The 14,830-nt window shown below is 47.5% G+C and overlaps 1 protein-coding gene and 1 long non-coding RNA gene across 5 annotated transcripts in view; one reads left to right on the plus strand and one right to left on the minus strand.

Annotated features, from left to right (window-relative positions):
- The window catches only part of LOC144754613 (uncharacterized), a 230,327-nt gene that overhangs the window by 105,614 nt on the left and 109,883 nt on the right, over nucleotides 1-14,830 (plus strand). The gene's annotated exons all lie outside the window — the stretch shown is intronic.
- The window catches only part of KCNAB2 (potassium voltage-gated channel subfamily A regulatory beta subunit 2), a 1,353,173-nt gene that overhangs the window by 17,275 nt on the left and 1,321,068 nt on the right, over nucleotides 1-14,830 (minus strand). For all 4 annotated transcript variants that reach the window (XR_013594749.1, XM_078642625.1, XM_078642626.1 and 1 more), the window contains one exon: nucleotides 5,819-5,907. Coding sequence is in view for 3 of the 4 variants with exons in the window: in XM_078642625.1 (XP_078498751.1) it covers nucleotides 5,819-5,907 (89 nt within the window). In the remaining variant the exon portion in view is untranslated. The remainder of the gene's footprint in view (nucleotides 1-5,818; nucleotides 5,908-14,830) is intronic.

A 14,830-nucleotide genomic window follows, 5' to 3' on the forward strand; every position in this document is an offset into this window, starting at 1 on the left:
TGGGAGGGGGAGGTTTTTCCCTCTCCTGGTTAGGGATTGGGCAAAAGGCGCTCTGCTAATTGGGGATGTGGGTAGTTCAAAGCCTACGGAGCAGGGAAGCAGGGAGGGGGCTTGGTGGGGGGGACATCAGTTTTGGGGGGTAGGGAGGGGAGAGGGTGCGGTTGTGGGACGGGGGTAATTTGGTGGGGTCACACCGAGATCAGGCACAGGTTCTGGAACATGGTTTTGAGAAGCACAGGAACAACTTGGCAAGAAAAAGTACTAATGGCTATGATGTGGGATAAAAGTCTAAAGATTATTAGCTGGAATGTCAAGGGGTTGGGGGACAAACTCAAAAGGAGTATCGTGCTACAGTTTGTTAAGAGACACCTCCCTGATGTTGTTTTATTGCAGGAGACCCACCTGATGGGAAACACTTGCCATGCACTAAACAGATGGGGGTACACCTTGGCGGCACATGACGGTTTCACATCCGGGTCCCGGCGCGTTGGGATCCTTCTGCGCCGCAACTTTCCATAGTCATTGATCCTACAGATGTGAATCCCCTGAGGCGCTTTGCAGCTATCTCAGGGAAATGGGAGGGTCGTAGGCTCAACTTAGTAGCGGTTTACATTCCACCGTGCATCCAAACGCAATCATACCATGATCTGGGGAAGAGGGGCTGCTCCTCATGGGTGGGGACATTAATGCTGTGGTTTCAGGTAACGTAGACAGACATCCAGCACGAGACATTGGGGCAGGACAAAGGTGGCTTCCCAACCTTATGGAGGCATTCGGACTCATTGACCTCTGGCGCCTCAAACACCCGACACAAAAACAATACACTTTCTTCTCTGGTCCGCATCACACCTTTTCACGCCTGGACTACCTCCTTGCACTAATGCACCATGACACAACGATCCGTGAGGTCGCCCATCTGGCGCGGGGTATACCGGATCATTCCCCTCTATGGGCACACGTAATAATTGGCGACCGGAAAGTTGGGTGTATGGCACCGATTAATGCCTGGCACATCAGGGTTGAGGATACCAAAAAGAAACTGTCTCAGGCGATTGATCAATACTTTGAGGAGAATGTGGGTACTGTCGATTCGGCGGTAGTCTTGTGAGAGGACTTCAAGACGGTGCTGAGGGGGGAGGCCCTTTCGGCGATTGCGGGACACCGCAAAGAACGAGAAGCACAGATGGTCACCTTAGAAAACGACCTGCCGGCACTTGAAGGTACTGCGCAGAGAGACGGGAACCCGGACACGCTCCACCAAATCCAACTAAAAACTGCAGAATACAAGGACCTGGCCACTGACGCGGCCAAGACCTTGGCGAGAGACAGGGAGGGTAGACTATACGACTAGGGAGACAAGGCGGGTAAATTAATAGCATGGCTAGATAGGAAACAGCAAGCTCAGAAGGTGGTGGATGAGCTTAAGGTTGACAAGGGAACAGTTATTACGGAGCCGCACGAGATTGTCAGGGAGTTTGCGACACACTTTAGAAGGGTATACACTAGGAGATCTGAACGGTCAGAAGAGGAGTCGGCGGCCTTCTTGGGCGATATCGTCCTTCCCACTCTCTCCGCAGAAGAACAGGAGAATCTGGAGGCACCCCTTGCCGCGGACGAATTAGTCAAGGCCATTCATGACCTTCGTCCTGGAAAGGCGCTCGGGCCCAATGGTCTGCCGGTGGAGCTCTACAAGCTCAAACCAGACAGACTTGGAACACATCTGAAGCAAATGTTCGATGACAGTAGGGAGCAGGGAATACTGCCGAAGGACCAACGCATAGCAACTATCGTTGCTATCCCCATGGTGGGGAAACCCAAAGAGTCCTGTGCCTCTTATAGGCCGATATCATTGCTGAATGCTGAGCCGAAAAACCTCGCCAAAGTGCTGGCCAATAGGCTCAAACCGGTCCTGAGCACCCTGGTACATCCGGACCAATCGGGCTTTGTGCCTCACCGCAATACGGCACTTAATTTGCGCCGTCTCCATGGTGTGTTAGGGTGTTGCCACCTGCTACACGAGGATGCCGTGGTTGTGTCATTGGATGCAGCGAAGGCGTTCGACACTCTTGAGTGGCCCTACATGATGGCCGTCCTCCGCAAGTTGGGATTCGGCCCAAACTTTATCAGATGGGTGCGTCTCCTATATACGGAACCATTAGCTGAGGTGGTAGTCAACATTAAACTCTCTGACTTTTTCATACTAGAGAGAGGGACGCGACAGGGGTGCCCCTCTCACCTCTACTCTTTGCTCTCTCCCTAGAACCACTTTCAGCCTGGATTAGGCAGAACCCCTCCCTGAAGGGGATACGGTGGACAGACGGTTGGGAGGACAGGATATCGCTATGTAATGTAAAGTAAATGTATTTATATAGCGCACTTCTACCCAGAGGTCTCGTAGCGCTGTATTCATACCGCTGTGGAACCCTTCCTGAATTTCCTGTGAGATGTCCACTCCTGGGCACCCCCAAGGTGGAGCCAGGCATCCAAGTGCTGCTGGGGCCGTTGTGGAGATTAAGCAAGCTATTGCCCAGAGTCACAGAGTGGGACCCATGATTAGAATAGGCACCGAGGTGAGAATTATCAGGTCCGGAGAGATTGAGTCCAAGAGACGCCGAGGCGGGAATTGAACCATGGTCCTGGGCCAGACCTCTGCATCAGGGTCTGCCGCTCTAACCATTGAGCCACGCTTCTCCACTATACGTGGACGATATCCTCCTTTACCTCACGGCGCCGCATGAGTCTATTACAAGGGCACTGGATATCTTTAAAAGTTTCGGAGAGTACTCCGGCTACAGCATTAACTGGGGAAAATCCCTCCTCTACGTCCTACACGGCGCCTCCCCTCAGATCCCGTGTGACTGCCCGATCCAAATAGCTATTGATGGCTTCACATACCTAGGAGTCTTCATTTCCAAGGACCGGGCCACGCAGTACAAGCGAAACCTCTTGCCACCCCTACAATGGCTCAAGAGGGACGCCGCCACCTGGAAAAACTGCCCGTTGTCCCTGCTGGGCCGGGCTATTTAAAATGATGGGGCTGCCACGGTTCCTGTACATCCTCCAGATTCACCCGGACTTAGTCCCACAAAGATATGTCGCCACCATCGAGGCCATGCAGAGAGACCTTCTTTGTACCGGAATGCCCCGGATTTCCCTACAAAAACTCACGCTGGGTTGGTTTGATGGGGGGGATAGCGCTCCCGGACATCCGGAAATACGATTGGGCGGCGCACTTATTGGCCATCAACCAGGGTACATACTGTGCAGGGAATAACCCAGGTAACGAGATTGATAGATGGCTTCTTCCCGGTGGGAATTTCGAGGCGGCCCTCTACTCAAGACCGGGAAGGAACAGCCTTACGGGACCCACCAAGCACTCAGTCCAGCTGTGGCACATAGTCCAAAAGAAATTGGATTGGGACGGCAGGCTTACCCTCGCAACCCGGCTTTGGGCCTCGGAGAAACTGGGCACTCTTAACCGCACAAAAGGATTTTGCAATTGGGACCTGATAGGAATATCTTTCATCAAAGACTTGTGGGGCCCAGGCTGGGTAATATCGTTTAACACCCTTCAGCACACCTATGATCTAGCCCGGGCGGAACACTTCCGCTACATACAGGTCCGGCATGCACTTCAGGCCAATATTCCTCCGGGGACGCAACTGCCGGAGTCCTCCCCCCTCGAAGACAGACTACTTGATGGCCACCTTCTGGAGAGGGCCATATCTCTCACATGTGAAAAACTCATTAATCATACCCCGGATCCACTACTAGCTCTGATGGGGAAATGGAAGGCAGATGGACTTGAAATTGATGATGAAGAATGGTGAGAGGCGCTGGCCAAACTACGACTGATCCAGTTGAAGAACCTGCATAGAGTCTATGTCTCTGGCACTAGGCTAGTCCTGGTGGGTCGAAGCAAAGATGGACTCCGTCGCAGGGGTTGTGGGGAGGTTGGTACCTATTTACACATACTATGGGAATGCCAGGTGATACAGACCTATTGGACTCGGGTGCTCAATTGTATGAGTGAGGTGTGGGGGGTGGAATTGCGCTCTGAGGCTAAGAGGTGCCTTCTTAATATATGGGAGCCCTCTGACCTCCCATTGAAAGGCAAACTGTGGGTGACATTAGGCCTAGCGATCGCGAAGAGGAATATTGCAAGGTTGTGGGGTTCTGTTACCACCAACGCTCAGCTCCTGGAAGAAAGATATGGATTGGAGTATGGTTCAGGAGAAGACAGTTAATGTAGCCCGGGGATGTCCACGGAAGTGGGTGGCGGTGTGGTCCAACTGGAATGACTACAGGGAAAATATATGTGAGCCCCCTCGTACTACTCCCATTGACGAGCTAACTGATTAATGAACTCTGTAGAAATAGACTTATTCCCATGATTAAATGTGATATGCCAGACTTGTAATTCCTGTGATTTCCATATAGATATCATATGCCAAATGTATGCCTTGTGTGTGACGACCACTTTAATTTGTTATTTTTGCAAATAAAAAGATTAAAAAAAATAATAATAGAGAATCAGTGTAAAACTATTATGTGCAACAAGCGAGCAAATAAATCACGGGTCTGAGTCTTAGAAATGTTACAAAAGTGCACCTGTAGGTCTATGACCTTGAACTGGTGCAGAGTTATGATTTTCAGGAATTAACAAGAGTTTACACAAGTAGGCCTTTAAACTGCACTCCTAGCAGAGCTCTATGTATTCTATTTGCGCATGAGCAAACCATACACTTCTAGATCTACTCATGCGAAAACCTGTTCAGACATTTCATTGCACTGGGAGCAGAGATGACTGATAAAAGCAGGTAGAGAGCATGAGCAAGAGCAGTAGAAGAGCATTTCTTATTGAGTGGGATTGTCACAGAGGAAACATTAATTTGGTTCCTGAAAGATAAACTGTATTTTGCTGAAGAACTGAGTACAGGAAAAAGGAGGAGTGTAGCAAGAGACCATGTGTTTTATTTATTGAAGGCACAGCAGGCTGCTTTGGGAGCGTGACAGGAAAATACTTAATTTTGCATTAAATACTGTCATTGTGAGCAGAAGGGTGGAATCGCTAAGTATGTATGTGTGCATATATGTTATTTCTAAAGAGAAACCCTAGCCAGAAGTCAGTGGAGGGGCTGGTGTTGTATGCATGGGATGGCAGCTCACACAGGCTCCGACAGAGGCAATTATTCTCACTTGTGACTGAATCAAAAGGGGTGTAAAATGCAGAATTAGGAACGTGGAAAGGAGAAATAAAAATAACTCACTTATTTTTTGTAGTTTGGGTTAAAGCTGCACACTAAGCTACAAAGATGGACATGATCAGTGGTTTGTCAAAGCTGAAGTAAAAATGCAACTATCGGATGTATGGATGGACTGTCTCTGATAATCAGACCTTGGTCAGAGCCAATTTAGGCCAAATGGATTATCACTGTATTAACGGTGCTAGGCCTACCCCAAACTAAAAGGGAATGCAGGTGGATTTCTAGGATGAGACATATGAATTGCTTGTTCTGCATAACCACTGCAAACAGCGTCCTTTCCAAAAGAGAGTGTATCTCTGACAGGGTAGACAGCTCAGATTTCCATTGAGACGTGCCTTGGCCTGAAAACCTTTTAACCTCTTTCGATGTGTTGAACTCAACATTATTAACTCAACATTATTTTCCATATCCAGGTGTCTCTTAACCCACACCAGATATCCTGACTGTTGCTCTAAGGGACTAGGGGGTGAACGTAATTCGAGGTGGGCGACTTAAAAATGTTAAAAGTTATGGTTCGATAGTTTTGAATGTAGCCTGAAATGTAGACATACCTGTATTGCGCCAATATTCTCCAAAAGTTGATCTGCATTGGAAGCACCTAACAAAACAGAGCTGACACCTTCATTTCTCAGACACCAGGCTGAAATTAGAAAATACAAATATGGATATGCGAAAGTCACCATAGCATCACACGGACCCAGGTCGATAGAATGGCAGCTTCTTTATTACTGTAGTAATAGGAGGCCGTGCAAGAACCACTGAACAACACCCCAGCTGGTTTACAGCTGTCACCCCTTCTAGAGAGCCCTAGGAATCATCCTTCTGTATTCCACAGTAGAGCATAGAGGCAGAGCACAGGAGGGACATTTCCCAAGCATGCGCAAAGTGATAAGCATACAAAGCATATCATTAACAAACGAAACAACCTACTCATCCAGATAGCACAGCATTATGCCATTTCTACAAAGTAGTTAATGTAAAATCTTTTCACGTGGCATGCGAACGAAATGGCCAAATTCCCTTTTTACTTACTACAGTAATTCACATATAGACCTAAACAAAATAAATATATAATACATATTTCAATGGAAATGTAAATGTTGGTCTTGGGCATGAATAAGCTTTAGAAAAAATATAATTTACACAAGTGAGCGCAAAATGGACCCACAAGGGTTACATCCTCTGGATTACATCTCCTAAATGGAGGGATGGACAGTTGCAAAGTAGGATAATACTTTAGGACATTTCTAAGAAGGTGGTCATAAAATAGTTGTGCCTAGAGCTCTAGCTCTAAACGTGTAAAGCCTGCAGGAAATATGTAAATACTGTAGGAGTGTAGGGAAAACGCGGCAATAATGGCTTAAAGAAAAAAAAGGGCCGTGATGCAGTCAACGCTGGCCGCGTCACCGCGTTTTTTCTTTACTTTCAACCTTATTGCGCAACAGACCCACCTGATGTGCAGCAACCAAGAGATCTTATATGAGCAAGATCTTTAGGCTTTACAAATGCTTGCTTTCTGTAGTTCTAGGAAAATAGATTTTTTGGCAAATTACATTTGCTCAAAACATTATGCAAGCAGTTTGGACAATCATCAAAGTTAATGGTTAAAATTGAAGTGCAGTTGCACATTCAATATTCTTTCTATTTTTTCTCCACAGAAAACATTCCTCCCAGTGAGGAGACAACACTTAAAAACTTAAAAAAGCATTGGCATAGCCAATAGATCTCGCCTTTGGGACCTTATAAGTGTTTAGCCAGAGCTATAGGCTTTGGCATTGTTTTTCAGCTATGTTGTAGAGCATTGTAGAAGCTGTGCAGCATGTTGAACAGGTATTATAATCAAAAAAAGTGTTATAAGCATTTGTGTTACCTTATATATGACCACGAAGATAATATGTACAACTGAATGACCCTATTAAAAAAAGAATGAACACAAAAATGTCTCCTAGTGTTTTTCTCCTTAAAATGCTGGCAACTTGTTTCTGCCTGTTCTAATGCTAGCTTGTTTTAGCTTTTTTTCTGGTGTGTGTGGGGGAACAAAAACAACAGGAGAGTGGAGGTTGGGCATAGTATATGAATTACAACACGAGCAGCAGATGAACACTAGGGGAGAATCAACAGATGCCAGATTCTGAGGGCATACTGAGGTGATGCTGAGTGATTCTGAGGTGGTGTTGAGGTGGTGGTGGTGTGCTGGTGCGGAGGTGATACTGTGTGATACTGAGGTGAGGTGGTCCTGAGTGACACTGAGGTGTTGTGAGTGATGCTGTGGTGCTGATTCATGCTGAGGTGGTGCTGCACTGGTGCTCAGGTGAGTTGGTGCTGTGCAGTTGTGATGCTGCACTGATGATAGGGTGGTGCTGAGATGGGTTGAACATGGTGCTGAGGTGGGGCTGTGGTGGTGGAGCACTGATGCAGAGGTGGTGATGTGCTGATGCAGAGGCAGTGCTGTGCTGATGGTGCTGTGCTGAGGTGGTGCTGAGCTTGTACTCAGGTGATGCTGAATGATGCAGCGTTGATGCTGTGCTGAGGTGAAGCTGCGCTGGTGCTGAAGCTGCGATAATGCTGAGGTGGTGTTGCGCTCATGTTGAAGTGGTTCTTCGTTGGGTGCTGAATTGGTGCTGAGGTGAGGCTGCACTGGTTTCTAAGGTGGTGTTGAACTGATGCTGATGCGGTGCTGCACTGAGGTGGTGCTGCACTGATGCTATGCTGATTCTGAGGTGGTGCTGTGCTGAGGTGTTGCTCAGGTGGGGTTGTGCTAATGCGGTGCTGGTTCTGCCGCACTGGTGCTGAGGTGGTGGTGTGCTTGTGTATAGGTGTTGCCGAGTGATATTGAGGTGGTGCTGAGTGACAATGAGGTGGTGTTGAGTGATTCTGAGGTGGTGGTGTGCTGGTGCTGTAGTGATACTATGTGATACTGAGGTGAGGTGGTGCTGAGTGACACTGAGGTGTTGCAGAGTGATGCTGTGGTGCTGAGTCATGCTGAGGTAGTGCTGTGCAGACGAGATGCTGCGCTGATAGGGTGGTGCTGAGATGGGTTGAACTGGTGCTGCAGTGGGGCTGTGGTAGTGGAGCACTGATGCAGAGGTGGTGATGTGCTGATGCAGAGGCAGTGCTGTGCTGATGGTGCTGTGCTGAGGTGGTGCTGAGCTTGTACTCAGGTGGTGCTGAATGATGCGGAGTTGATGCTGTGCTGAGGTGAAGATGCGCTAATGCTGAGGTGGTGTTGCGCTCATGTTGAAGTGGTTCTTCGTTGGGTGCTGAACTGGTGCTGAGGTGGGGCTGCACTGGTTTCTAAGGTAGTGTTGCGCTGATGCTGAGGTGGTGCTGAGCTGATGTGGTGCTACACTGATGCTGAGGTTGTGCTGCACTGATGCTGTGCTGATTCTGAGGTGGTGCTGTGCTGATTCTGAGGTGGTGCTGTGCTGATGCTGAGGTGTTGCTCAGGTGGGACTGTGCTGATGTGGTGCTGCACTGATGCTGTGCTGGTTCTGCCGCACTGGTGATGAGGTGGTGGTGTGCTTGTACAGAGGTGTTGCCGAGTGATATTGAGGTGGTGCTGAGTGATAATGAGGTGTTGCAGAGTGATGTTGTGGTGCTGAGTCATGCTGAGGTGGTGCTCAGGTGAGTTGGTGCTGTGAAGACGTGATGCTACTCTGATGATAGGGTGGGCTTGAGATGGGTAGAGGTGGGGCTGTGGTGGTGGAGCACTGATGCAGAGGTGGTGATGTGCTGATGCAGTGGCAGTGCTGTGCTGATGGTACTGTGCTGAGGTGGTGCTGAGATTGTTCTCAGGTAGTGCTGAACGATGCGGAGTTGATGCTGTGCTGAGGTGAAGCTGCGCTGGTGCGGAGGTGAAGCTGCACTAATCCTGAGGTGGTGTTGCGCTCATGTAGAAATAGTTCTGCGTTGGGTGCTGAAGGGGGGCTGCACTGGTTTCTAAGGTGGTGTTGCGCTGATGCTGATGCGGTGCAGCACTGATGCTGAGGTGGTGCTGCACTGATGCTGTGCTGATGCTGAGGTGTTGCTCCGGTGGGGCTGTGCTGGTTCTGCCGCACTGGTGATGAGGTGGTGGTGTGATTGTGCAGAGGTGTTGCGGATTGATATTGAGGTGGTGCTGAGTGATACTGAGGTGGTGTTGAGTGATGCTAAGGGGGTGTGGTGCTGAGGTAGTGGTGTGGTGGTGTGCTGGTGCGGAGGTGATACTGTGTGATACTGAGGTGAGGTGGTGCTGTGATGAGTTGGTGCTGTGATGACGTGATGCTGCACTGATGATAGGGTGGTGCTAGGATGGGTTGAACTGGTGCTGAGGTGGGGCTGTGGTGGTGCAGAGGCAGTGCTGTGCTGATGGTGCTGTGCTGAGGTGGTGCTGAGCTTGTACTCAGGTGGTGCTGAACGATGCAGAGTTGATGCTGTCCTGAGGTGAAGCTGCGCTAATGTTAAGGTGGTGTTGCCCTCATGTTGAAGTGGTTCTTCGTTGGGTGCTGAATTGGTGCTGAGGTGGGGCTGCACTGGTTTCTAAGGTGGTGTTGCGCTGATGCTGATGCGGTGCTGTGCTGATGCTGAGGTGTTGCTCAGGTGGGGCTGTGCTGATGCGGTGCGGTGCTGATGCCGGTTCTGTTGCACTGGTGCTGAGGTGGTGGTGTGCTTGCACAGAGCTATTGCTGAGTGATACTGAGGTGGTGTTGAGTGATGCTGATGTTGAGGTGGTGCTGTGATTATGCTAAGGTGGTGTTGTGGTGGTGATCAGGTGATGCTGAGTGATAGAAGTGGTGCTGAGTCATGCTGAGGTGGTGGTGCTGCGCTGGTGCTCCGCTGGTGCTCAGGTGGTGCTGAGCTGGTACTCAGGTGGTGCTGAGTGATGCAGAGTTGATGCTGTACTGAAGTGAAGCTGCACTGATGCGGAGGTGGTGTTGCGCTGATGTTGAAGTGGTTCTGCGTTGGGCGGTGAATTGCTGCTGAGGTGGGGCTGCGCTAGTTCTGAGGTGGTGTGGCGTTGATGTTGCGCTGATGCTGAGGTGGTGCTGCGGTGATGCACTGATGCTATGCTGATTCTGATGTGGTGCTGTGCTGAGGTGTTGCTCAGGTGGGGCTGTGCTGATGTGGTGCTGTGCTGTGCTGATGCTGTGCTGGTGCTGCCGCCCTGATGCTGAGGTGGTGGTGTGCTTGTGCTGAGTGATACTGAGGTGGTGCTGAGTGATACTGAGGTGGTGATGCAGTGGTGCTGAGTAATGCTAAGGTGGGGCCCAGGTGGTGCTGAGTGATACTAATGTGGTGCTGAGGTGGTGCTACACTAATGCTGAAGTGGTGCTTCATTAGTGCTGAGCTGCTGGTGTCAAGTCGGCGATGTGGCAAGCGCACTGTGAGTGGCTTTATTTATTTCAAATTATTTATCCCGTCGTCTGTCGAAATCCACCACCTCCCACCCTGCCCCATTGCTCCTACCTGTGCGAGCCTCTACTGTGTCTAGGTGAAGTTCCTGAATCTTTTTAACTGAGCTTGGGGGTTAATTTCGAAACTATGCTGATGTCACTCAAGTAGTATTGAATCTGTTATATAATCCTTCAATACATGGGGGAATGGGGGTGAGGTATTTTCTACCAGCATGACTGCATGCCAACTAGCTCTGCTTGAACATGTTCAAGTGACAATGGGATTCCTGACTGTGGGATTCAATGCATGTCTGAAAACACAAATACCATGGTGTAAACTATGTAGAGTGGGTGTAGTGTGTGTTTTTACTGTTATTACATCAGGCCGTGTTTGTCTCTGTACATTTCCGCTTACCTGTAATTAACAATGTGAAGACATTGGTGGATTATACAGCTGTGAGGCGTTATCATGGAATATACTTGCAAAACCTTTATTGGGTTCAGTCGGGCTCGTTTAAACAACCTTAAGCTCAACCCTGGGTAGCTATGGCTTTCGAGCAGCAAGGCTTGAACAAAGGGACTTAGTGTAAAGCATTTAACCCCTTCACTGCGGCGGCTATTCCGCCGCAGTGCTAAGGGGGCGGGGCGGAAGAGCGGCGGGCACATGCTGGTGACGGAACCGCTCCGTCACCAGCATCGGTTGCGCTGTGCTTATGACGGAGCGGTTCCGTCATGGCCCGCCCCGCTCAATAGAACGCTCAGCGCAGGCACGGAATTCGCGCCGCGCAGGCATGCCGAGCGGGCCATGACGGAACCACTCCGTCATCAGCACAGCGCGACCGCGGATGATGACGGAGCGGTTCCATCATCAGCAGGGGAGGGGTTAACAGTAACAAACAGAATAAGAAAGTCATGCAACAAGAAACACAACACCAATTTATAAAAATAGAGTATATTTTTACGGATTTGATAATCAAAATCCACCTGAGGGTTACGCTGATATGGATTAAATAACGTTTAATTTAACCACAAACAAGCATTGGTCAACAAAAACTTGCAAACTTTTGAAAAGTTTTAAACAGTTAGTTTGGCGACTCTAGCTCGACTTTGGTGACTAAATCAGACAGGGAGGAGGTCTAAGAGTCCAGTAGGGTTACTTTGGGCAGTTACCTGGCCGCCAGAGCCTTTTACAGTCCATTTCCCGCCTAGATGACATTGGCTTGGTGCTGATGCAAGAAGAAAAGTTGCTCAAAGATGCATGCTCCTTTAGTAGAACACTTTCAGAACGAAGGTCATGATGCGGATAGTTTAAAATGGTGGGTACTGGAAAATATATCACATAACCCCCGAGGAAGTGACATCTCTTCTACAGTAAAAATCAGAGAATGCCCATAGATGAACATCCTTAATACTGTTAATCAGGGCTTTAACGAATTTGAGGAGATAAACAGACACATTGATTTGATAGAACATATCTAGTGCTTGTGCACATAGATCCACATATTGATCATTCAGCAGTTCTTCAGTCTCGACAGCACTCTTTATCTGGTCAAACTTCACCCATCTGTTACACGAAAGGAAAGTATGTGTACTTTACTCTTTATCTGTAAAAGTGTTTTCACATGTATATGTCTGTTTTTAACATTTGATTTCCATGGTGTAAATTACCGTTTCAAATATACGTTTATCACTTTTCCGTTATGAACCTTTATCATTCTGCATGTATAATCTAGGCCATATTATCTGACGGTCATCTGAACACTAGGACTAATCGTTATGTTGGTTTCTATTCTCTGTTAATTAGGCTTCTATTGCATTTTTCACCTTACAAATGTAAACTATCTGTATTATAGTTTAGAACTAAAGTACAATATTGTTTTTTTTCCTTCTTTTTATCAGAGTAGGTCCACGGCATTGATTAAAGTTGGCAGTGACGCCAGTGCGTCCTACCTCATTTTTAGCTATGAGAAGCAGAATATGTTCTCTTACTTTTTCTTTGCCCTATGGGGTCACAGTAGGATAACACACGATTAATGTGTGCGGTCCATCCTGTTCACACACTATAAGAGCTTTTTTTGCACTACTTTTAAACATTTAATTTCATTTTCTTGAAAGATACAGATGATGAAGACCTGAGCATACTGGTGAGTACCTACAGGCAGCTCCTTTAGTGGTGCTTACGTGAAGTACTTTCAGACCTTCACACACTTTTTCTTCATTGGGTACTTGTGTAAGGGGATTCAAGTAGGGGAAGTAGACATCATTTTATTCAAATTGGACTACAAAACCCTATTTTGAGTAGCATTTTAGAAGCTGTTCGATTAGTATAAGCAGCCAAGTATGGCGTTTGGGGGTTTGTTAATTTTTTTTAGTCCAGTATCAGATCAGGTCCTTTTTGATATATTGTGTTTTAAGTGGAGGGCGACCTGCTCTGTAAATCCCTCTTTTGCTTCTTATTGTACATGATGATTAATTTGATACCATACAGTACCCAGTTAGGTAATCCCATTCAAAGTTAGCCAGGTTGGTGAGCCCGTAACCCTGTAGTAGCCAATTAGGCTACATACTTTTTCACAGCAATACAAACTTTTCCACAGCAAAATAACAATATGAGGGGTTTTGCTGCAGGGACATATAGAACATACATGTCCCACTTAATAATATACAGCGCTCTGCCTTTGGGATCTATTGGTCTTCACTTAATAATATACAGCAGTCTGCCTTAGGGCTCTATAGGTCTTCCCTAGGGGAGACTTGAATACATCATTAAGGGTAGTGGTGGCGTTGCAATCAATGATAATGCCAAAGTCGAACTGGCAGTGTGACAACTGCCCTTCCAGTCTGCATTGGCAGGCTGGAAGCCATCTTGTACTTTGTCACACACAGGGTGGCACAAATAGTGCTGTAGCCCTAAGCGGACACTCTGCCTTAAATGCCCCTGGTACCCTGGGTACCATGTACAAGGGACTTATAAGGAAGTCAGTCCATGCTAATTCGACCAACACATGGGTAGGAACACTGGGATCTGATCAGCAAGCCTACGTGCACTCTCAGAGTCGAAAAACCAGCAGTTAGTAGTCCAAATGGGAGAAAAAAGTGGGGTGAACCTTCAAAAAGCCTGGTTCATCACAAATATGTTGCCTTTTGCAATGTGTTCCGTGTTGCTAGCTGTGAGTCCAGCTAGTTGACCTGTAGTCAGTTGGAGTGGAAGTCACAGTAATTGGGCTGCTGGATGTGGGTTCCTTGATATTAGATTAAACTTATCTTCAAAGTCAATTTGGTCTCACTGATTCGCTTCTTGAGATCTGGCAATGAGGATGGAAAGCAACATTCAGGAGCCCACTGTCATCGCTGCAAATTTGTTCGGAGGCCATACATCACTGCGGAGAAATTGGCCCATGCTCGACAGTTTGCCGATCCGCTGCATGGTCTGCTCTGCTGGGGAGCGGGAGTGGTTAGGTGTGCCTCACTGGATTTAGGATTTTTATCGGAGTTGCTGCCCAAGCCTTTGAGTACCCAGAGTAATTTTCGTAGCTGCATGAGCAGGGACAAGCACATTGCACAAAGAGGTCAAGTGAGCATTTTAAATGCCATAGCCACGCTCATCATAGACTCCCACTCAGTGATTTTCTAGCAGTGGCTAGTGTCAATCTGTGCTCATCGGAAGAGTCTTCACGTGATGCATCTACAAGTAGTGCGCATCTAAACCAACATAAACAGAATTAGTTTGTATTTTGAATCAGTTTTTTGCAACAACAGCCAAGAGGCAATCTACATAACGAGTACCCATTACCTCTTGAAAAGAGACAGTTGACATGACATTGAGGGTATGTAACCACACAATTTATTTACTTGGAATTTGAATAACATTCAACTTTTTGGCAATTTAACTTAAGCTTACAATTTTCACAAACATTAGAACCTGTTGTGCGTTCATATGGTCTCAACAAAACAATTAGTACAGATAGCTCCTAACCTTTCTCAATCAGGGAAGCCGCCTGTGATCTGAGAATTGATTTAGATCAATTGAAAATTATCTGGGGGAAATTGCTGCTAAAAAGTTCGAGCCAAAAAGGAAAGAAGCGCTTCACTTTAGTAATTTAGGACAAGAGGGTAAACCGGTCTTCAACAAATTGTCTGAAACAGATCCACCCACAGCTACTTCTCAAAATGGAATGAATATACAGAATC

The sequence above is a fragment of the Lissotriton helveticus genome, chromosome 5_1, assembly GCF_964261635.1.
Source record: "Lissotriton helveticus chromosome 5_1, aLisHel1.1, whole genome shotgun sequence".
Taxonomy (NCBI): Eukaryota; Metazoa; Chordata; class Amphibia; order Caudata; family Salamandridae; genus Lissotriton; species Lissotriton helveticus.